Source organism: Carettochelys insculpta, chromosome 17 (genome assembly GCF_033958435.1).
Source record: "Carettochelys insculpta isolate YL-2023 chromosome 17, ASM3395843v1, whole genome shotgun sequence".
Classification (NCBI taxonomy): domain Eukaryota; kingdom Metazoa; phylum Chordata; order Testudines; family Carettochelyidae; genus Carettochelys; species Carettochelys insculpta.
The window spans coordinates 15,045,897-15,067,995 of record NC_134153.1 but is presented as its reverse complement, the minus strand read 5'-3'; the positions used below and the strand labels follow the sequence as shown (position 1 = coordinate 15,067,995).

General features: G+C 46.5%; 1 protein-coding gene across 1 annotated transcript; it reads left to right on the top strand.

Annotated features, from left to right (window-relative positions):
• The first annotated feature begins 224 nt into the window (after window positions 1–224).
• CASS4 (Cas scaffold protein family member 4) lies at window positions 225–19,257 on the top strand. The gene is made up of 7 exons (XM_075011790.1): window positions 225–279; window positions 2,485–2,913; window positions 5,718–5,822; window positions 6,295–6,444; window positions 14,164–15,516; window positions 17,248–17,328; window positions 18,091–19,257. The coding sequence occupies exons 2-7, from the start codon at window positions 2,680–2,682 to the stop codon at window positions 18,502–18,504; spliced, it is 2,337 nt and encodes a 778-aa protein (XP_074867891.1). The 5' UTR covers window positions 225–279; window positions 2,485–2,679; the 3' UTR covers window positions 18,505–19,257.
• The last annotated feature ends 2,842 nt before the right edge of the window (window positions 19,258–22,099 follow it).

Below are 22,099 nucleotides of genomic sequence, written 5' to 3'. Positions count from 1 at the left end.
CCTTTCTTTTTAATTCACCAGTTCTTTGGGACAGGAGCTATCAGATATTGTATGTTTACACAGTGCCTAGCAAAGTGGGACCTTAATATTGGTTGGAGTTGCTTGGTGCTACTGTAATATTAATGCGAACCATCCTAGGAAACTCTGGCCTTTATGATGAGATTACAGAATGTCTCCCTTAAACACAGATGGCCCCAAGCATTTGGCATCACCAAAGTACAATTTTCAGACTGACACGTACAAGGCAACAAGAGCATTTTAATCAAACTATGACATAAGGTAAGTGGGACTGTTGCTGTCTGTCTCTGACAGCTGCTAGTGCAGTATGTGTGGAGAAGGCTGTATATCATAAAAGGGCCATTGTTCCCAACCATCCCTATGAAGAAATTTTATGCTACCAACAACAGGCCACTTTCATCAGCTGAGCTGACAAATTGATTTTCTTCTCTTGATACTTCAAACCAGCTGCTGCTTTATGGCAAATGCACTAGATAAAAATACAAAGCATTATATTTCTAGTGCAGATGCTAGCTCTATGGGCATTACTTGCACTTCTAGATAAGAAACTGTTTTTCCTGGCCCACATTCCCTGGGGAAAGTGGCTGATCTTATTTTGAAGCTGAAAATAAAACCATGTAGTTGTATGGGAAATAGACTGTACATAGTTCTTTTTATCCCTTCATCAGCTGTAGCAAATTGTACAAACGTGCCATACATGATCAAGGCCACATTTGCTATTACTCTTGGGCTATTTTAAGGACAGTAAAATCAATTGTTTAGTAAATATCTAAGAATTCTATGAATAAGGTATGTTTCAGCGCATACCGAGGATCACCAGAAAAAAGCTTGTTCTGTGGTTAGTATGTCTGTATTGGACTTCGCAGGTCTAGGTTCCAGGCCTTGCTGTGTCACAACTGTTTAGTGTATCTGTGCCTCAGTTCCCACGTATAAAATGGGGATAATAGCAATTCCTGACCTAATGGAAGTGCAGTGATGCTAAACACATTAGAAGTTGTGAGATGCTGATATGCTACCATAATGGGGGCCATATAAGGATCTCAGGGAGACTTATTCCATGAGTAGAGAAACTCCAGGTTGAACCTCTCTAATCCAGCACTCTCTGTATTCCAGCATGATTTTAATAGGCCAGACAACCATTTATCATGTGGTAAAGTTTCCCGTGGTCCCATAAAGTTTGTTTAGAGCCATCAGTCCTAGCCCTCCATTTTCTCTGCTGTTATTTAGCTGTAATTTACCCCTAAGTGTCTTAAGAGCCCAGTAAGCAGTGGCACTGTTGCTAATGTGATAGACAATATTGACCTCCCATGGTCTGGCAAATACTCTTGTTTGGCACCGATCAGGTCCCCAGGGTGCCAGATGAGAGAGGTTCAACCTGTAGCAGCATCACTATTCTCAGGACTGAATAGTAACAGAGATGTAGCCGTGTTAGTTTGTACTCCAAGAGAACAAAGCAGCAGAAATGTAGCACTTTAAAGACTAGCAAAATGATTTATTCGGTGATGACCTTTTGTGGGACAGAAGAATCTGAAGAAGTGGGTCTGTCCCATGAAAGCTCATCACCGAATAAATCATTTTGTTATTCTCAGGCCTGTTATTATGCTCATTGATTTGGAGTTTCCTTAATCTCAGGTTCATGGGGGCCTCAGTCATTCTGACGATTTTAGGGACATCTCTCCTAACCGTGTTGGTGCTGCAGCTCTCACAGTACCAACAGTGGTGGAAAGGCTAGTGTAGACTGGTCACTCATGTATTTGCTGTCCTTTGTCATCTACAACAGTTGGGTTAGAAGATGCAGCAGTAAAACCACCGTCAGTTCTCATAGCTACCATTGCTAGCCCCAGTAGTAACTTTCTGGAAATCCTCAGGGTAGTCACTACCAGTTGGTTATTTTTATTTGGCTCTAAGAAAGGAAATTAATAATAAACCCCCCAGAACGGTGTTTTCTGTGAAAAGAGAAGGAGGTTGGCTATGTGGTTAACACTCAGAACAGCGAAGCACTTGGATGCCAGATGTGATAGCGTGCTAGGTAGATACATTGATTTAGACGCAAGTTATGTTACAAGCGTTCTATTCATGGATCCATGACTGACTTCCTGTGTCACTTTAGTAGCTTTCTGCCTTAGTTCCCATATCAGTCAGACGCAGCTAATGAGACTTTCCTCTTTTCCAGGTATGTTCATGAGGCTAATGTAATTCATGTCTGCACTGAGATCCTCAGAAGGAAGTTGCTAGAAAAATGCAAAGTATTATTATTTCTGTAGCACACTGAAACATGGCAGGCCTACGGTTAAAAGTTTTAATTTCGTAAAACTAATGGCTTGAGAACTGGCCTTTCTTATAAATACTAGCGTTTTGAATTTGCATGAATTTAGGTGCTGGGAAAAATTCATCTGGTAGCTCCACCTAACACTTCTGCATAGCACAAGCAATGTGAATGTTACTGTGCTTGTTTTTCCTCTCTAGATCACCTTGGCAAAAGCATTATATGACAACAAAGCTGAGTGTTCAGATGAACTTGCCTTCCGCAAAGGAGACATCCTAACAGTTCTCGAGCAGAATGTCTCAGAGACTGAGGGCTGGTGGAAATGTTCCCTCCATGGAAGACAAGGTCTGGCTCCTGCTAATCGCCTTCAGCTCCTTGCAAGTCCACAGGCAGGCATGTTGTCTCCCTCCTCCGAGCACGAGTCTCAGGAATTGCCCATCAGTCAACAAAATATTTACCAGGTTCCATCAGCTTCCAAGTCTTCCACATTGTCACCAACATATGAGCGGATGGACAGTTGGATTAAGCCTCCTCCTACTTCTGTTTCTTCACCTACTCAAGAAATATATCAAGTGCCAGCTTTGGCTGCACAAGTATTCAGTGAAAAGACCCAAAGCCTAACTAAACAGGTAAGAATATAAGAAAATATTACTGGGCTTAGTGTTGTAAAATATCACTTAGGCTATGTCTACACTAGGCCCCCCTCTTTTGAAAGGGGGATGCTAATGAGACACTTTGGGATATGCTCATAAGGCACAACAATGAATATGCAGTGCCTCATTATCACAATGATGGCCATGGCACTTCGAAAGTGCCACTTTTGATCACACACGGCTTGTCTTCACAGGGTCCTTTTCGAAAGGACCCTGCACACTTTGCAATCCCCTTATTCCTATTTGGTTCGACATAACATTTCGTGAACATTTTGCATATGCAATTGTGCCCCAACTTTTAAAAATATCAGGCCCACATACCTATTTTTCACTGATTTAGGAGAATAAGCAAGGAGTCACATGGCTTTCCTATCTATCTATCTGTCCATCTATCTATCCCAAGGAGCTGCTATGCTGTATGTTGCATCTACCTTGTTTAGCTGCAGCAGTTTACTTTAACAAGGAAAGAAAAAAACACTTTAAAATCTTTACCGTGTCTCTAATATTGACACTTTCAGATTTGCCTAAGCTACAAGGAATGACTGTACTACAGGAGTCAATAGCCACACACACATGTATTTGAAGGTATAGAAGTAGACAGCACATTTGAGTGAATGTAGGGTAGAAATTGAAGTAGCCTAGATTACCCCATGTAGATGGTATGGGACAACTGGCATATCTTCTACGTTCAGCTGTTCTCCCAGCAACTGGGTGAAGCTACTTTGAGTCTTTTGGGGACCCATTGAGAAAAAAATAACCCCCTTGGCGGGTGCGGGGGGGAGGAACTCTGCAGATTCTCCATTTTAAAGATTGTAATTGTTTCACTTCTCATCCAATGAACATTTCAGCAATTTGTCTTAGCCTACCTGACCCTGGAAATATACAAAGGGATTTCTTCTCTGCAGCAATCTGGTCATAAGATGTGATATTCACTGATTTGTATTTTACTGTCCCCCAGATAAGATTATCTATAGGTTTGGGCCAAACCAGAACCTTTTAGCTGGACTTAACTTCTTACCTGCTCTGTGCAGAAAAATTAAGTCTGTTCTCTTCTAGTTCTGTCAGTATAGATGGCTCCTTTTGCAGAATAATAATTTGTGTTCATTTATTTATTTATTTCCTTCCCTTACAAGAAACCAACTTTTCAATCAGCCAGGCCTTTCTCAAAGATGAAACAGGCAGATAAAAAGCTCGGCCTTGTCCTTCCACCACATACTATGAGTCACACCATAGATTTGAATTTGTTGGGTGCAACTGTTAATGTAGTGGAGAGCACTGCCTCTTGCTTTTAAACAGCTTATTGCAACATAAAATTTTGGTGGAAGTTTTTTTGGACTGGAATTTTGGTGTTGGTGATGGTTTATTCACAGACCTGCTGTGCAGTCCCAAGAGCACCTCGTTGCCGAATAGACAAAAATCAGGGTGATTTTGGGAGGAGTAAAACCAATCTGTTTCCCTGGATTCGCATTTATTTAGCATTCTGCAAACATTTTAACTACACATATTCTGAGCCTCCATTCATGGCAGTATTTTCGTTCCTGTGCCTCTTAAAACAATATTTCATGTGAACAACGAAATAAATCTGTAACTGCTCTATATGTTAGAGCTCCCACCCCACCAAAATTAGGCTCATGGGTTCTAGGAGCTGGATAGGACCAGAGGGAGAGATGAGAACAGGATCCTTTAAGTATAGAAACTAGTGGTTCCACCATTCCATCCCACTCTTGTCTCATTTCAGATGTCTTGCAAAATCATTCTCTGAAGTGTCCCTAGCCTCTGCTTGCCAGAAACTGGGAACAGATGACAGGGTATAGATTACATGATGATTGCCTGTTGTGTTTCTTCCATCTGACGCACCTGGCATTGGATGCTGTCAGAAGACGGCATACTGGCTAGAGATGGGCCAATATGGTCATTTTTATGTTCCGGTTCCCCTAAGAAAGCTGGATTAGAAATCCCATGGACCTCTTTTTAGTTGTTTTACCCTTTTGGGAGCCAAACGATCTAGTTGGTATCGGACAAAGATTGATTTGTTACACATATTTTCCACTTCCTGGGTTTATAGGTGATGCAGATTGCCTTAATTCAGTAATTTATCTCTGAAACAGAGTGGGACTATTAGTAACAAGGAGTTATAGGAAAAAATAAACCTTGTGACTACGGTTACACCAGCAAGTTTCACCAGCAAACCCGGGTTTTGTCAACAAAACTTGTGGAGCGTGCACACCCAAAACGCATTTTGTCGACAGCATCTGGACAAAACACAGCACTTTTGCCAGAAGCATTCTGCCTCAAAGCTTTGAGGCACAATGCTGCTGTTGACAGATTCTGTCGACAATAAAGCTGTGAGGCCTCTCTGAGGGGGGCCTTCTCTTGACAGACAGGGAATCCACAACAATGGGCAGTTCTGTCTGCTGTGCTTCCAGCTGCCTGGCTGTTGAGAGAGCAACCAGGCTGCCCAGCTGCTTTGTCCACAGAGCAGAGCACTCTGCCGATCGGCTTTTGTGTGTGGCTGCATTCTGTCAACAGAAGTTTTGTCAGAAAAACTCTCCTGACAGTGACTTCTGTTGACAGATCGTTGTAGTGTAACTGTAGCCTGTGTAACAGGCATACAATAAGCAGTTTTCAAGCACAGGGTCAGTGACTATCTGACAGCAGCTTTTTAATTAGCTTTGCAAAACCAATTCTTCCAGTAATGGCCATCAGATTCATTATTATTTCACAGATACCCTAAGATCACTTCAACTTTCTCATTGCTTTCTTTTTTTTCCCCCCTCAAGCACCTGTTTACTCTTCCCACAGCATCTCGGGCTTCCATCCCAAATATAAGAAGGGAGGTTTATGATGTTCCATCGCCGCAGCAGCGGGTGGCCTTCTTCACTCAGGTGAGTCCTGTCATGTCCCTGAATATGTCCAGCAAATGAGACTGGAATTCAGGACTTCTGAGTTCCTTATTCTATGCAACAGTTCTCCAGAATTTAAAACTAAATTGCAAATTTTCTATTCTTTTTCAAAATTCTATCAAGATTGATAGAGAATGCTAGAAGAAAATAAAAAATAAGAATAAAAATCTCATTCTCTTTCAAATTTGATAGTTAGTAAAACTTCAGAAAGTAAGATTGTGCAACAGCCCACTGCACCAGCTAGTGCTTCTCTCACCTCCAGACAGCACAGTTCTACAATGAAGGTTTCTTTCATCAGTCCAATGGGTTCTAAGAACTGTACCCTACTCTGGGTCCACATGCAGAGTATCTGTTAATGCCGGGGGTATTCTGTGCATGAACTCAAGGCAGTTATGAACCTAAGTTTCAAGTTCGTGCTGTGATAAATAGTGTCCTTACTTTTGTATTTGAATAGAGCTGTGCCACTCCACTCACAGCCAGAAAGGGTTCTGTGCCAATCCTCTCCAAAGAACACTGCCAGGAACACCAGCAACAGCTTTATGACATCCCTTCCAGCGCGGAAAAGGCAAAAACCCTTGTCCAGCAAGACACTCTGGTGGGCACTGTAAGTGTACTGCATGGCAGAGAATGGTCTCTCATTAATACTCTAATACTCGGCCATCAGAATTCCAACTACTATGCTGTGCATGCCACTGATGGGAAGTGGGGCAACCAGCATGAGAGCTAAGTGCCAGTAATGTGCCAAGAAGAATAAACATAAAATAAGTACTGCTTGAATGATATATTCTTTAATATCATGAAATTATAGACATGTAGAACTGGTTGTTTCTTTGCTCTGCTGTGAGGGCAGGGGACTGGACTTGATGACCCCACGAGGTCCATTCCAGGTCTAGTGTTCTATGATTCTGTGATGGGACATTGAAGGATATCTAGTTCTTCCCCTTGTTCTGGGGCAGGGCCAAGTGCACCTGTCCTAGATGGTCTCTGACAGGTGTTTCTCTAACTAAACTCCAGGGATGGGGATTCCATATACTCCCATGGTAGAATCATAGAATCCTAGGCTGGAAGGCACCCCAGGAGATCATCGAGTCCAGCCTCCTGCCTAAAACAGGATCAACCCCAACTAAATCATCCCAGCCGGGACTTTGTCAAGCTGAGACTCAAAAACTTCTAGGGATGGAGACTCCACCACCTCTCTCGGTAATACATTCCAGTGCATCACCACGCTCCTGGTGAAATAGTTTTTCTTAATACCCAACCTACACCTCCCCCTCTGTAACTTTAGACACTTGCTCCTCATTTTGCCATCTGTCACTACTAAGAACAGCCTATCTCAATACTCTTTAGAGCCCTACTTCAGGAAGTTGAAGGCTGCTATCAAATCACCCCTCATTCTTCTCTTCTGTAAACTAAATAAGCCCAGATCCCTCTGCCTCTCCTCATAGGTCATGCGCTCCAGCCCCCTAATCATTTTTGTTGACCTCCGCCGGACCCGCTCCATAGATCCACATCCTCTCTGTATTGGGGGGCGCAGAACTGGACACAATGCTCCAGATGTGACCTCACCACTGCTGAATAGAGGGGAATAATAACTTCTTTAGATCTGTTGGCAATGCTCCTCCTAATGCACCCCCCAATATGTCGTTAGCCTTCTTGGCTACAAGGGCACACTGTTGACTCATATCCAGCCTGTCATCCACTGTAATGCCCAGGTCCTTTTCTGCTGTACTGCTAGTTAAATGGTTGGTCCCTAGCGTGTAACAATTCTTGAGATTCTTCCATCCCAAGTGCAGGACCCTGCACTTGTCCTTGTTGAACCTCATCAGATTACTTTTGGCCCAATCCTCCAATTTATCTAGGTCACTCTGGACCCTATTCCTACCCTCCAACTTATCTACTGTCCCTCTAGCTTAGGGTCATCCACAAATTTGCTGAGGTACAATCCATCCCCTTACCCAGGTCATTAATAAAGATGTTGAACAATACCGGCCCTAGAACTGATCGTTGGGGCACTCTAACATCTGACTGCCAACCAGACATTAAGCCATTGATTGCTACCCATTGGGCCCAACCATCTAGCCAGTTTTCTATCCACCTTACAGTCCATTTATGCAATCCATATTTCCTTAACGTACGGGAAAGAATATTGTGGGAGATTGTATCAAAAGCTTTGCTAAAGTCAAGGTATATCACATCCATTGACTTCCCCATGTCCACAGAGCTAATTACCTCATCATAGAAACTAATCAGATTGGTCAGGCCCTTGGTGGCTACGTCTACACGTGAAGCCTACATCGAAATAGCTTATTTCGATGTAGCAACATCGAAATAGGCTATTTCGATGAATAACGTCTACACGTCCTCCAGGGCTGGCAACGTCGATGTTCAACTTCGACGTTGCGCAGCACAACATTGAAATAGGCGCTGCGAGGGAACGTCTACACGCCAAAGTAGCACACATCGAAATAGGGATGCCAGGCACAGCTGCAGACAGGGTCACAGGGCGGACTAGCGCTTCCGGGGCAACAGCTAGCTGCTCCCTTAAAAGGCCCCTCCCAGACACACTCAGCCTGCACAGCACGCGGTCTGAGGAGCCATAGGCACGCACACCTCGAGCGACACAGGCATGGACCCCCAGCAGCAGCAGCAGCAGCAGCCAGAGGTCCACCCAGCCCTCCCGGGAGGAGCAGGGCTTGCCCTGATCCATGCCATGCGGGAGGCAGCTGAGCACCTCCTTGCTACACCGGAGGAGGAGCTGCCCCCAGGGCAGCAGGGCTCAACCCCCAACCCTGCAGCACCCCGCCCCCACCCCCGCCTCACACGCCGGCAGCTGTGGAGCTACCCCACCAGCACCGACTGGTGGGAGCGGCTGGTGCTTGAGGAGTGGGACGATGACCGCTGGCTCAGGAACTTCAGGATGAGCCAGCAGACATTTATGGAGCTGTGCCAGTGGCTTACCCCTGCACTCAGGCACCAGGACACCGCCATGCAGCGTGCCCTCACAGTGGAGAAACGGGTCGGCATCGCTGTCTGGAAGCTGGCCACTCCAGACAGATACCGATCCATGGGACAGCAGTTTGGTGTCGGCAAGGCCACCGTCGGGGCTGTCCTCATGGAGGTAAGAGAACCCACGGGGGGAGGGCAGGGCAGGGGAGGGGGGCCCGGGCAGAGGAGAGCAGGGCAGGGCAGGGCAGGGGAGGGGAGGGCAGAGGAGGGCAGGGCAGGGGAGGGGAGGGCAGAGGAGGGCAGGGCAGGGCAGAGGAGGGCAGGGCAGGGGAGGGGAGGGGAGGGGAGGGCAGGGCAGGGCAGGGCCACGCACACCCTGCTCACCCCTCATTGGTGCTGTCCCATGTGCTTTCCCTGCAGGTTGTGCGTGCCATCAATGCCATGCTCCTGCACAGGCTCATGAGGCTGGGGGACCCAGATGCCACCATCGCAGCCTTTGCCACCCTGGGCTTCCCCAATTGCTTCGGGGCTCTGGATGGGACTCACATCCCCATCCGCACCCCGCATCACAGTGGAGGACGCTACATCAATCACAAGGGCTACCATTCTGTGGTCCTCCAGGCCTTGGTGGACAGCCGGGGCCGTTTCCAGGACATTTATGTGGGCTGGCCTGGCAGCACCCACGACGCCCGGGTTTTCCGGAACTCGGGCCTGTGCCGCCGGCTGGAGGCGGGGACCTACATCCCCCAGCGGGAGATCCCTGTGGGGGACACCACCATGCCCCTCTGCGTCATCGCAGATGCGGCATACCCCCTCCGGCCCTGGCTCATGCACCCGTACACGGGCCATCTCTCCGCTAGCCAGGAGCGCTTCAACCAGCGCCTGAACCATGCGCGCCAGGTGGTGGAGCGCTCATTTGGCCGCCTGAAAGGACGCTGGAGATGTCTCCTGACCCGCCTGGATGCGGGCCCCAACAACATCCCCCTGATTGTGGGTGCCTGCTGCGCCCTGCACAATTTGGTGGAGAACAAGGGGGAGGCCTTTTTCCAGGGCTGGGCTGTGGAGGCCGGCAGGGCCGACGTTCAGCCACCCGCTGCCCCCAGTCGGCAGGTGGACCCCGAAGGGACCCGGGTCCGGGAGGCCATGCGGGCACACTTTGATGATGAGGCCGCGGGGTGAACTCTGCCAGGCCCCCCACTGCCCACCCCTTCCTCCACCACACTCCCTGCCCCAACGCCCACACCATGGAGCACCCAACCGCACCCCCCTCCCACTTTTCCTGGACAAATGACAGCACGCACTTGTGGCTGAACTTAAACTGCTTTTTCTTTTAGAACTTTTTTTTTAACTATAAATAAAACAAGAACAAACTATATACAACATGTGTGGAACCAAAGTAATATGTACAAATAAAACAATAGTAATAAAAAAGTGTGTTCAGTAATAAAAAGAAAACCAGGGATGATAAAAGGGAGAACTATTTACATGGGGGGGACGGGGCAAACGGGGGGCACAAAATAATAAGTCCCAACTATATACGGGGGGGGGGCCACATCCCGGGCCCCTCGCCCTTAAAGTCCGGCACTGGGCGTGGGCGGCCGGGAACCCCACCGCGGCCGCAGCCCTGTCTGGGGCTGGCTGGGGGCGGGGCGGACCGGAAGATATGCCCGGCGAGTCTCAGCTGGCTCCAGGGGTCCCTCGGCGCTCCAGCACTCGGCGGTGGGTGGCGGGGCGACGGCGGACGGGATGGCGATGTGCGGAACAGCTGGTGGTGCGGTGGGTGGAGCAGGTAGGGCGGACGCTGCTGCGGCTGGCGCGGCGTGAGGGGCCAGGTAGTCCACCAGGCAGTTGAAACTCTCCATGTAGGCCCCCCATGCCTCTTGGCGCCAGGCCAGCGCCCGCTCCTGCAGGTGCTGCTCCGCGACCTCCAGCTGCCGACGGTGGATGGCCAGCAGCTGGGGGTCCGTCGCCGTCGGCTGGTGGTGGCGCGGGGTCTGCCGTCTAGCCCGCCGTGGGGCCGGTCGGTCCTCGGCCGAGGGGCTTGCCTGGAGCGATGGCCCCGGAGGGGTCTCCGGGACCACTGATGCCTCGCCAGCGCTCTCTTCCGGTCCTTCCGATGGTGCACGTGCGGGACACAGGAGAGGAGGCGGGGAAGAAGAATGGAGACAGGCGTTAGTGTGGGCCCCGAGCCGTGGCCTTTGTCCCCCCAGCCCTGTGCTGCAGGTTCCCCATCCCCGTCCCTGGGAGATGCTGCTGTGATGGATGGGGTTCAGGGGTCCCCCTGCACTGCACCCCGTCCCCTGGTGGGAGCGACTCTCACTTCACTCCGCAGGGTCTGACAGGAGAGGTTTCTTAGGCCACAGATGCCCAGTTTCTGCCAGGAGTGACAGCACCAGCTGTTGGAAGAGACAGTCCTTCCAACCCATCCTGGGGAGAAGACCCCAAGGGGTGCCCCTCTGGGATGCAGCTTTCCCCCTCCTCAGGCTGGCTGCCTTCCAACTCTCCCTTCCCCTAGCCTCTGCCTGTGGCCCCCGCCCTCCCCCCCCAATTCAAAGCCAGCTCGGCTCCTCCCTCCTCTTTGTTCAGGGCAGAGGTGTCACGTGCCAGCTGTAGCCCCACGATCATCCTTTGCCCCTGGGAGCTATTTGGCTCTTTTTGCTCATATCTAGCCTGTCTCCCTTTTGCACTCCCCCACTCCATCACATGCTGCTGCGGGGTGTCCCACCCCCTCCTCCCGGGGGCCCCTCGAGGTTCCGCTCCCCCCTGCCCCAGGGATGGGGCATGGCACTGTCGTGCGGGGGGGCAGGGGCTGATGCACTGCTGTGAGGGACATGGCCCTGCTGTCCTTGGGGCCATGGCCATGTGAGCATGTGGGGGGCCCTGGACACATATCTATTACCCCCCGCCCCTCAAGCCCAGGGGTGTACACCAGAGCGGGGGACATACCTGTCGGTCCACTCCCACGGTCCGGAGATCCCTGGGGGGCGGAGGCCCTGCTGCTGCTCCGGGATGGCAGGAGGAGGATCTGCAGCCCGGATTCTGCAGAGGAGGAGCCCCCCTCCTCCTCCTCCTCCTCCTGCCACCATGTCCCGGGGGTGGGCTCCGGGGGGGCCCCCGGGGTGCGGGTCTTACCTCCGGGGCGGACTCCAGCTGAAGGGCCTGCTGGGGCTCGTCGGCCGAAGTATCAAGGGTGGCCGGAGGGAAGGAGGTGTGCCGGGGGCCCAGGATGTCCCTGAGCTCCCTGTAAAAGGGGCAAGTGACGGGGGCGGCCCCAGATCGGCCAGCCGCATCCCGGGCCCGGGAGTAACCCTGCCGCAGCTCCTTCACCTTACTCCTGACGTGATCAGAAGTGCAGGCAGGGTGACCCCGGGCAGCCAGGCCGTCGGCCAGCCGAGCGAACGCATCCGCGTTCCGCCTCTTGCTCCCCATTACCTGGAGCACCTCCTCCTCGCTCCAGAGCCCCAGCAGGTCCCGCAGCTCGGCCTCCGTCCAGGAGGGGCCCCGCTGCCGCTTGCCAGCCTGGCTGCCCACCTGGCTGGGCTGGCTGCCCTGGCTCCCCTTGGGGGGGGTCCCCTGGGGGGCTGCCGGGCAGCCATGGCAGGTGCTGGCCCTGTTCTGGGTGGCTGAGGGACGTGCAGGCTGGCCACGTGTCTGGGCTGCTGCCTGCACATTCCCTCAGCTTCCTGCACAGGAAGGGAGGGGGAGGAGACCTTTAAGGGGCCGCTCCACGCAGCCACCATTGAGCTGAGGGGCTGCAGAGAGCGTCTCTCAACCCCTCAGCTGATGGCCGCCATGGAGGACCCCGCAATTTCGACGTTGCAGGACGCACAACGACTACACGGTCCCTACTTCGATGTTGAACGTCGAAGTAGGGCGCTATTCCTATCCCCTCATGGGGTTAGCGACTTCGACGTCTCGCCGCCTAACGTCGAAGTTAACGTCGAAATAGCGCCCGACGCGTGTAGCCGTGACAGGCGCTATTTCGAAGTTAGTGCCGCTACTTTGAAGTAGCGTGCACGTGTAGACACGGCTGGTGAATCCCTGTTGACTACTCTTTATCACAGTCTGCTCTTCCAAGTGCTTCACAATTTGTCCATATCCTTCTTTATGTGTGGTGCCCCAAACTGGACAAAATACTCCAGCTGAGACCTTCCCAGTGCACCAGTGGGGCAGGACAATCCCAAGACTTACACACTCTTTTAATACACCTGAGAGTATTTGCTGTTTTTGCAACTCCATCACACTGTTGATTTGCATTCAATTTGTGATCCTCGAAAAGACCACCTAATCCTTTCGTATAGTACTTGGAGAGGAAGATGATGTCTGTCAGTATCAGACCTAATTTTTCTATGGTAGTACTGCCTAGCCCTTAGATTTTGTATTTTGGCTTTTTTTTTGTTTTTGGTTTTTGGTTTGTTTTGTTTTGTTTTGTTTTTTGTTTTTGTTTCTGGTTTGTTTTGTTTCTTAAACGCACTTTGCAGTTGCTTGTATTGAATTTCATCTTGCAGATTGCAGACCAATTCTCTGATTTGTCATGGTCATTTTGAATTCTAAATGTTTCCTCCAAAGTATTTGCAACTCCTCCTATCTTGATGTAATCTGCAAATTTCATAAGCCTACTCTCCACATCATAATCCAAGTCATTAATGAAAATGTTGAATAGCACTAGGCCCAAAACAGACCACCTCAGGACCCTAATAGATATCTCCTCCCCATTTGACAGTGAACCATTGATAACCATTCTTTTAGTTAGGTTTTTTTCACCTAGATGTGCATCCATTTTATAGTAATTTAATCTATGCAGGGGTCAGCAACCCCTTGGCACAGGTGCCAAGAGTGTTATGTTATTCTTAGTACTAGCCTGATTGCAACAGAATCAGTCCAATTTTCAGGCCATTAAGTTCAGGTATGCACAAGGAGCTATTGTATGGCATTGAATAAGATCAGTATGCATCTCAGAAAGCCTTTGAAAATGTAAATACAGTGCAGTTATTTTAGTTTGGTCAGTTGTGGGAATTTTTATATTGGCGTGTGTTTATGTCTAGTGGAAATTAAAGAAGTTAGAATCAGTTCTGCTAGTTAGGCAGCTAATGAAATCTTGCTTTCTCCATTTTATAAAACTGTCCTTGATCACCATTATCTTACAGTTTGGTAATCAGTGTATATTGCAAAAATATATTTGGTCAATATATTAGATATTTCATGTTTGCAATTTGATTGTGCTTTTCAGAGAGGGAAAAGAATTAGAACTAGGTCCCAGAGGTATAAATTGCCATAGGTCCACTGATGTCAGTGGACCTATGCTGATTTGCAGCAGCTGAGGATCTGAGCATTTTTTTATAAATGTCAGCTGTAAACCTTGTGTGCTGCTTTCCAGGTATATGATGTCCCCCCGACAACTGCAAGAGACTGTGACATTTCATTACAAAATATGTCTCAGAGGAAATGTTTGGGTCATTATAATACCTTGCCAAATCCCCGGAAGTCAGAATGGATTTATGATATTCCAGTATCACCTGAAAAAACAGGTTTACAGAAAGATCCCTCTGATCGTTCCCTGGAGAAGCATGTGTTCTACGACATACCAGCAGCCAGATATGGTTCTAGTTTGCAAAATGTCCCACCAACAAATATCAAAAGCAAATCGATGAACAAACAAAGATATGATGTTCCACCACTACAGGGGAAATTAACCTTTCCTGATATCCCTCATTATGATGTACCATCTTCCCGAGACATGCTGTTTTTGCAGCAAAATGGTAACTATCATGTCCCACCAAGCTTTCTGACTCCAAGGGTCGAGCAGCAGAACTCAGAACAAAATGTTTATGATATTCCAAAAGTGCTGCCTAATGTTTCACTGCACAGGAAAGGGACTGAAAAAAACAACTATAGTGTAGGAAACCATACTTATAACATTCCTCCAGAGCCGTCAAAAGAGGTAAAATTAGAACAAGACAGGTTATCAGTTTCCAGTGTGGACAGTAGAACCAGCACCCTCTCTACGTCATCAAACACTTCTGCTGAATCTTCTTCTATGTCAGAAGAACCTGCTAAAGAAATTAAATTGGAACATGATGTAGCCATAGAGACCTTGACCAAGCTGCAGCACAGTGTATCCAGTTCAGTTGCAAGTCTGATGATCTTTGTAAGCAGTAAGTGGAGATTCCAAGAACACCTGGAGACAAACCTTGAGGAAATCCATAGAGCAATTGATCATATAAAAGTATCTTTGGGTGAATTCTTAGACTTTGCTCAGGCCATCAAGGTGAATGCCTCTTGTGTCACGGACAATAACCTTCAAACCAGAATTGAAAAACAGCTGAAAATTCTTACTGACTCATTCCAGATCTTGGTAGAAACAAGGGAAGCGCTGAATAACTGCAACTGGGCACTGGAAGTTCTGGTCATTAAGAAACCTCAGAATAATCCAGATGATCTTGATCGGTTTGTTATGGTAGCCCGCACAATTCCAGATGATATCAAGAGATTTACATCTATCATCATAGCAAATGGAAAGCTTCTCTTTAGAAAGAATGACGAGGAACAAGAGACCAACCCACCCAACATTGTCACAGACCACAAAACAGCAAGGCAGATCTCACTGTCTAGAAAAATAGAACTTGAATCACTCCAAAGGAACACTTTTGATAAACCAAGCAAAATTAAATTCTCTTCTGAGAAATCAAGAGAAAATGTCATTGAAGATTGTGATTATGTTCAGTTACAGGTCAGTGTAACATGATTTGTTGCCAATTTTCTGCTTCATTTACTTTGCAGATGCTTTACTCCACTATTTTAACTTCGCTTTTTCACAAACCTTGCTTTGATTTATACTCACTTTTCCCAGCTAGCCTGATCCTCTCCCTGCAGGCTTCTGGAAATGTTATGAATGTCACAGCAGACATAAACATGAGTACCAGTAGAATATAAAAGTCCTAGAGAAGTAGAAGGAGAGCAATGCTTGAATCTCAACACCCAGATCTGCGTAGGGCTAAATTTTCAGCCCAGCTTCAAACAATGCATTTCTTTAAGGGAATAGTTGTTTTGTGTCAGCATATTTAACTGTAACGGTGATGGCACAATTTTGTGTTTTGGATGTACATCAAATATGGTCCCCCGATGCAGGAAATGTCAGCTTGCTTGCTTGTGATTTTGTAAAAAATGTAGCTTTGAGGCATAAGGGTGATTTACAAATGGTGTCAACACATAATCCAAATGGTCTAAACACCTTAATCTCATACTTTAAATTAACAGACCTGTTTAAAATAGTTTAGTTTTCCAGGTGCTTATCGACTGAGTAATTTTTGGCAGAAAGGATGAAATGCCAGAGACTCCAAGACGCTCACTGAGAACATTGTTCTTATTTTTATTATAGCATGGAAAGCACTTAGATACTTTGGGGAGTAGTGTAAAACCCTGAAAGAGAGAGGGAGAATGTGAGAGTATTTAAAACCAAATGCCAGGAAATAACATCTAGACTTAAACAATATTGGAAAATACTTGGGAAACAGTAAAAAGAACAAGTGTGAGGCAGTAAAATGGCTCTGTGATAACATATACTGACTTTAGCTGGAAGTAGTTCATTAATAATGAGTGTGATGCTACTACTCCTTTCAGGGTAAGTTCGTAAATTCTGTAGTAGAAATTACAGCTGATCAGTTATATTTCTAAGGCTATGTCTACATTACCTGGAAAATCAATCTGCTCAAGGATTGATCTTCCGGGGTTCAATTTTGTGCACCTGGTGGAGATGCATGTGTGAAATAGACTCATCAGGGGTTGGCAGTTGATACCTGGACTCCTCATCATTGTGAGGTGCAAGGGAGGTTCATGGGAGGAGAAACTCTCTTGTCCACTGTCCTTAGTGAGGATGGCCAGATAAGTCGATTGCAGATAAGTCTATTCTAACTACGCAAATGTCGTAGCTTGAATTGCATATCTGCAATCAGCTTACCTTCCTAGTGTAGACCAAACCTGAGAGCAGGAGTCATTGTTTACAGTAGCAAAATTTTGGGTGCATGATAAGAAATTCTTATGCCATTATATAAAATCAGGGGGGCTGACAGCCTTGCCTGGCTCCTGGGCAAGACTGGGGGGGCTGGAGGCTGGCTCTGCATTCCTAGAAGGCTTGGGCAAAAAGGGCAGGGTGGGGGCAGCCAGCCCTCCTGGCTGCTTGGAGCATGCCATGCTAGCTACTGCCCCTCAGGAAGCCCTCAGTGCTGCCCGGAGAGCCCCAGGCAGTTTTAAATTACTGCCCTAGGTAAACCATTTTGCTAGTCTTTAAAGTGCTACTTGACTGCTTTTTGTTTTGGTAGTGTGTAGACTAGCACGGCTTCCTCTTTGCCCTAGGTTAGTTGCCCACCTTTGCCCTCCCCGCAGCAGCACACCGTATAAAATCAAGCTTTACTTAGTATGTTAAAACAATATATAAATAATTTATTTTTTGTTTGTTTTTCAGAAGTCATTTGCATTGGAACAGAAACAACAACCTCTTTCAGCTAGAGATGTGGCAAAGAAGAATGAAGATTTTAAAACAAAGGTATTTCTGATTTTAAAAACTGATACTAGTAAAGGCTTTTGGTCCCCCAAGTTATATATGGCTTCTACACCCTGTTAATGTGTTTAAAACCTACAGCTTGTCTAGAACAATACATTTTTATGGGATCTTTTTTTAAACCAATCTCTAGGCTGGGAACAGTGGTTGGAACAATTTACAAGTCTTGAAAGCATTTGTGCAAGTCATAGGAAATGTCATAAGATCCTGGAATTTTAAATCAGAGCATTATTTGCTATTTTGCCTTTTTACACTTTATTTTGGATATGGTTGAACCAGACAATATCTCAAAAGCCACAATAAGAAACAAAAGCCTTTTTGTCAGAATTCTGATTTCCCACAACTCCCATGAAGCCAATACTTTGTACAATCAGGCCTAAATGGTTTATAGCATTTGAAAACTAGAATTCCAGGTGTTCAGCCTTTGACTTTTAACTCCAGCAGTTCTTATGACATCAGTTACTAAAATCACGTTTTAAGTATGTGTATGTGGCCAAAAGATAAAATGGTTGTTAGGATCATGTCATTTTAAGATCTTGCATGGTGTGGCAAAACTAGAAATAGTGGTTTATAATGACAAACGGTCTCCAGGCTGTTACCGTTTTGCAGCTGCGGCAAACCAGCTGCATGGATGTGAAGAATGATTTATTTAATTGAAATTACAGGACAATATAGGATAAAGTGGATAGGGTAGCAGTCTGTGTTACCAAGATGAATGTCTTTCTTGTTTTCTTTTCCCACTTTTAGGTTTTCTCAGCTGCAAAAAAGCATAATATTCAGAGCAACGTGGACTTGTTGAAGAAAATTACTCTCTCCGAAAACTGTAAACTATGTTTTGGTGCCCTTCACAAAGCCATTACTGTATTTACCAGTAGTCTTAGCAATAGCCAACCACCTGAAGTCTTCATAGCACAGAGTAAACTGATCATTATGGTGGGACAAAGGTTGGTGGATACCCTCTGTCAGGAAACTCAAGAAAAGGATATTCGCAATGACATCCTCCGCAGCAGCAGCCAGTTTTGTAGCCTGCTGAAGAATTTGGCTGTTGCTACCAAAGATGCTGCAGTACAGTATCCAAATGCAAATGCGGTGCAGGAGCTTCAAAATCAAGCCAATGAGCTGTCTAAATACACACAGCAGTTTAGAGCAATGATGGAATGAAGAAGTCCTCCCATTCTTAGAAGAGAATCCTGGTGGCACCCTTAGGATCTCCTGATATTTCTGGGTTTTAATCCCTGAACTATGATATACTGAGGACTGAAGAAGAAAGGACTCCACAAAGAACCCAAATGCCAGTCTTAAATCAGCCATACCCTGTAGAGGTTGCTGCTGGGTAATGAAAGGTGTTCTTAGGCCCTTTGGCAGAGAGCCTGAGTTGACAGATTTGGGTTAGTGGGGCTTGCTCGGGTACTCTAAAAACATGTATGGACACCGCGTCCCTGGGCTTCAGAGCTTGCGCTCCAGCCCAAGCTGCAACTTCAAAGTGTTGTCTATATACCTATTATTGAAGTGCTAGTGAAAGGCAGATATCCCAGGTCTATTACCCCAGGCTCACAATATCCACTGTGACCAGGAAGAGAATTTGTACTTTCCCCAGAACAGTTTAGAGCACTGTCTGGAAGATGCTGAATCAACTCTTCCGATCCTCTTCTGAGTTGCTTGGCAGAGCTTTTCACAGCACATTGGTATAAATTCTTTTATTACTTGTCTGATTTCTTATCTTTCCAAACAAACAGATAAATATATTTTTCTATTCTTTCTCACTTGGAAATGTATGTGTTTTACTGCTTTTCCTGATATTAGACTAAGATACAAATTGTGACACACTGTTATGTGAAGCCTCCATCATGCTCTCTTTGCCAGGAGACTGTTTACTGTATTTGTTTTAAACTACAGATTTTTAATAAAATGTCATTTACAGATCTATCTTTACAGTGTAACAAGCATGTTATAGAACCAGTTCTAGCAGATGATATAATATACAGGTCTCAGAAAACCCATACCCAGCACTCCCTGGTCCAGCACCCATGAGAGCTGACTATTGCCGAATAAGGGAGTTTGTTGGACCAAGGCAAGTCAGTTCTGACCCCCCTGTCCAGCTCAGCTCTCAGCTCTGCTTCTGGCCCCAGCTAATGCTGCCCCCTTTGGCCCCCACCCATCTCTGCTCTTGGCCCCAGTGGTCAGCCCCCAGGCCCTGGCCGATTCCCCTCTTTTCCCCAGCTCCCAACTAGCTCTACTAAGCTGCTGGCCCACCACCGCTGCCATTGGACAGACTCCGAGCTGGGTGTTCAGGGTGGCTTCCTGGGCCCACCACCATCAGCTGGATTCTTGGCAGGCCTCTCAGGTCCACCACTACCACTCCCTGTGAGACTCCCAGCTGGGTTCTCAGGCTTGCCACTGCTAGCTGGATTCCTATCCAGGCTTTCGGGCCCACCATCCCTGCCACTGTCCAGACTCCTCTGTCTGGGCTCCCAGCCCACCACCACCACCATCCGTGGTCCATTGGCTGTATCGCGAAAGCTGTGCTTCCAGCTCTGGGTCTCATATAAACAAAGGGAGCAACTGCAGGTTTTCCATGAGAGAAGCTGTAATGGAACATTATAGAATTGACCTGAACATTTAGGGAGCATGGTCAGGACGTTATGATCACTAAATACACATAAGATACATTCAGGATGTTCGTGCAAAATTAGGGTGAACATCAAGACAAGAATAATCTGTTTATTGGATTGTTGCCAGCCAGAATACAAATGGACAGTAATGCTGCTCTTGCAGGATTCATGTGTAGTCATTTTGAGCACACTTCTGCATAGTTCAGGAATTTGATCCAATGAATGTTGTATGGTTTCTTGCTCTCGCTGATGGTCAGATATTGTAGTTTTGGGGGCCATATAAGTACCTATATTTGTGTGTGTGTTTTCTATTTTTTACCAATTTATTTTTTTTAAAACATATGACCTAAATTTTCAAGTCTGGCCTTCCTTTTATATAATTTGCTTCTGACAATCAGATAGTTAATTTTGCCAGTATTTGCAGCTACAACTCATTTGAGGATACAAAAATTTAGGTGCCATTTGTGTCTGAAAAAAACCCTTGAATTAAGTCTCATCTGAAAATCTATCTGTATATCAACAGCTTTGATATACTAATTACAAGCACTATCTTTCATATACTTTATTCTGTTTAAATGTAGAAATAGATAAATATTTCTGCCTTTGAAGACTGAAATGCAGCTAATTGCATTTTAAGGTGATATTTTTTCTTTGCATATTAAGTTCACTCATGAGAATCAATGTTAATGTTCCAACATGCAACAGAATGGATTGCTGAAGCAGCTGCTTTGAGACAAATTTACAGTTGAAGTGTAAAGAAAATATATTAAGCTGTTCTTTATTTTGAGCACTCTGTAGATATTTTGGCCTGGCCTGATATCTGTGGATATTTGTTCTCTGCATTTTGGTGTTTTATGTTGTTCTTCTATTTTCCCTTTTAAATGAGTTTTATTTTTTGTAGTTCACAAAACATTAATAAATAACGTGTTGCTAAAATATTTTTGATTTATCAATATACCATATCCAACATTAGCACGTGACTATGTTGAGATTAATATCTGAACCAGTTGTTTGTTCATTTCCCTATTTTTTCCTAGCTGTTTTTTTTTAAACATCTAATTTTTGGAACTTACCAAAATCAAAACGAAAAAGGAACAAATTCTGATTTTACTCATTTAGTCTTAAACACAGTTACTAATTAAGTATGTTGAGAAAAAACATGAAGAAGTCTAACATAATGTATGTATAAATCCAGAGCAGAATTAGGTCCTCTGAAATTTCAGTAGTATTTTCTCTTGAAAGAAACAGAACACCAACATAAATACTATTATGTGTCAGTATATGCTAAGATCTTTGATTATTTTTAGTGATTTACTCTTCTTGTAACTGAATGTGATCTTTGCAATACTTATTTATGCAGCAAGGAAATTTCCCTTTAAAATCCCACCAATGATTACTGTTGGATTTTGTCCAGGCTGACCCTGATCCCGACCCCATAAACACTGGACAGCTGTCAGTGCATACTGAGGGCCCCTTACATATTTCCCAGGACAGCTACCTCAAAAAATAGACAATCCTGGGAAAACCTAGACAGAAAACTCTGCATGTTTGTGCCACCATAGAGTGCATGTATATCAGTACCCTTCCCTGTGACCCAGGGCACAACTCTTGTGTACTAGTGCCAACCCTCAACTGTCAGGGCCCAGTCTAAGGTTGCCAGTTTTGATTGGATGTATTCCTGAACACTTCATCACGATATAGTCCGTAATTAAAGATTATTCTTTAATTCCTGGAAACTTCAGGACAACCCTAGAGGGTTGGTAACCCCCACCCGCAGTGTCTCAAGACCCATTCCCACGTATCAGTGTCCATCCCCCTGTGTCCGTGCCATGCCCATGTACCAGGGCCCATGCCTGAGGGCCTGACCATGCAGGCTGAGTGACACGCGGAGGCCCTCCTGGGCTCTGGTACTGTGTATGTCTCCAAGACTAGTGTGGGAGCAGGACGGTTCTTCTCAACAGTTCCTGAATCCTTAGGGGGGTGGATACCGAGCTTATTCTTGGGCCTGTCCCTTCTCCCCTTTCCACGCCCTTCGAGTGATTGGTTGCTAAGGGACCATAGCAACCTGAGGGCCTGATGCCTCATCCTTGTGCGTCGGAAGCTCGCTTCATCCTACCGGAAGTACCTAATAGTAGGGCGCCGGG

Excerpts from the sequence above, each read along its gene's own strand:
- CASS4 (XM_075011790.1), top strand. The coding sequence starts at position 2,680 with ATGTTGTCTCCCTCCTCCGAGCACGAGTCTCAGGAATTGCCCATCAGT. Across the intron at positions 6,445-14,163 it reads AAGACACTCTGGTGGGCACT|GTATATGATGTCCCCCCGAC; the intron begins GTAAGTGTACTG and ends GCTGCTTTCCAG. Across the intron at positions 17,329-18,090 it reads ATGAAGATTTTAAAACAAAG|GTTTTCTCAGCTGCAAAAAA; the intron begins GTATTTCTGATT and ends TCCCACTTTTAG.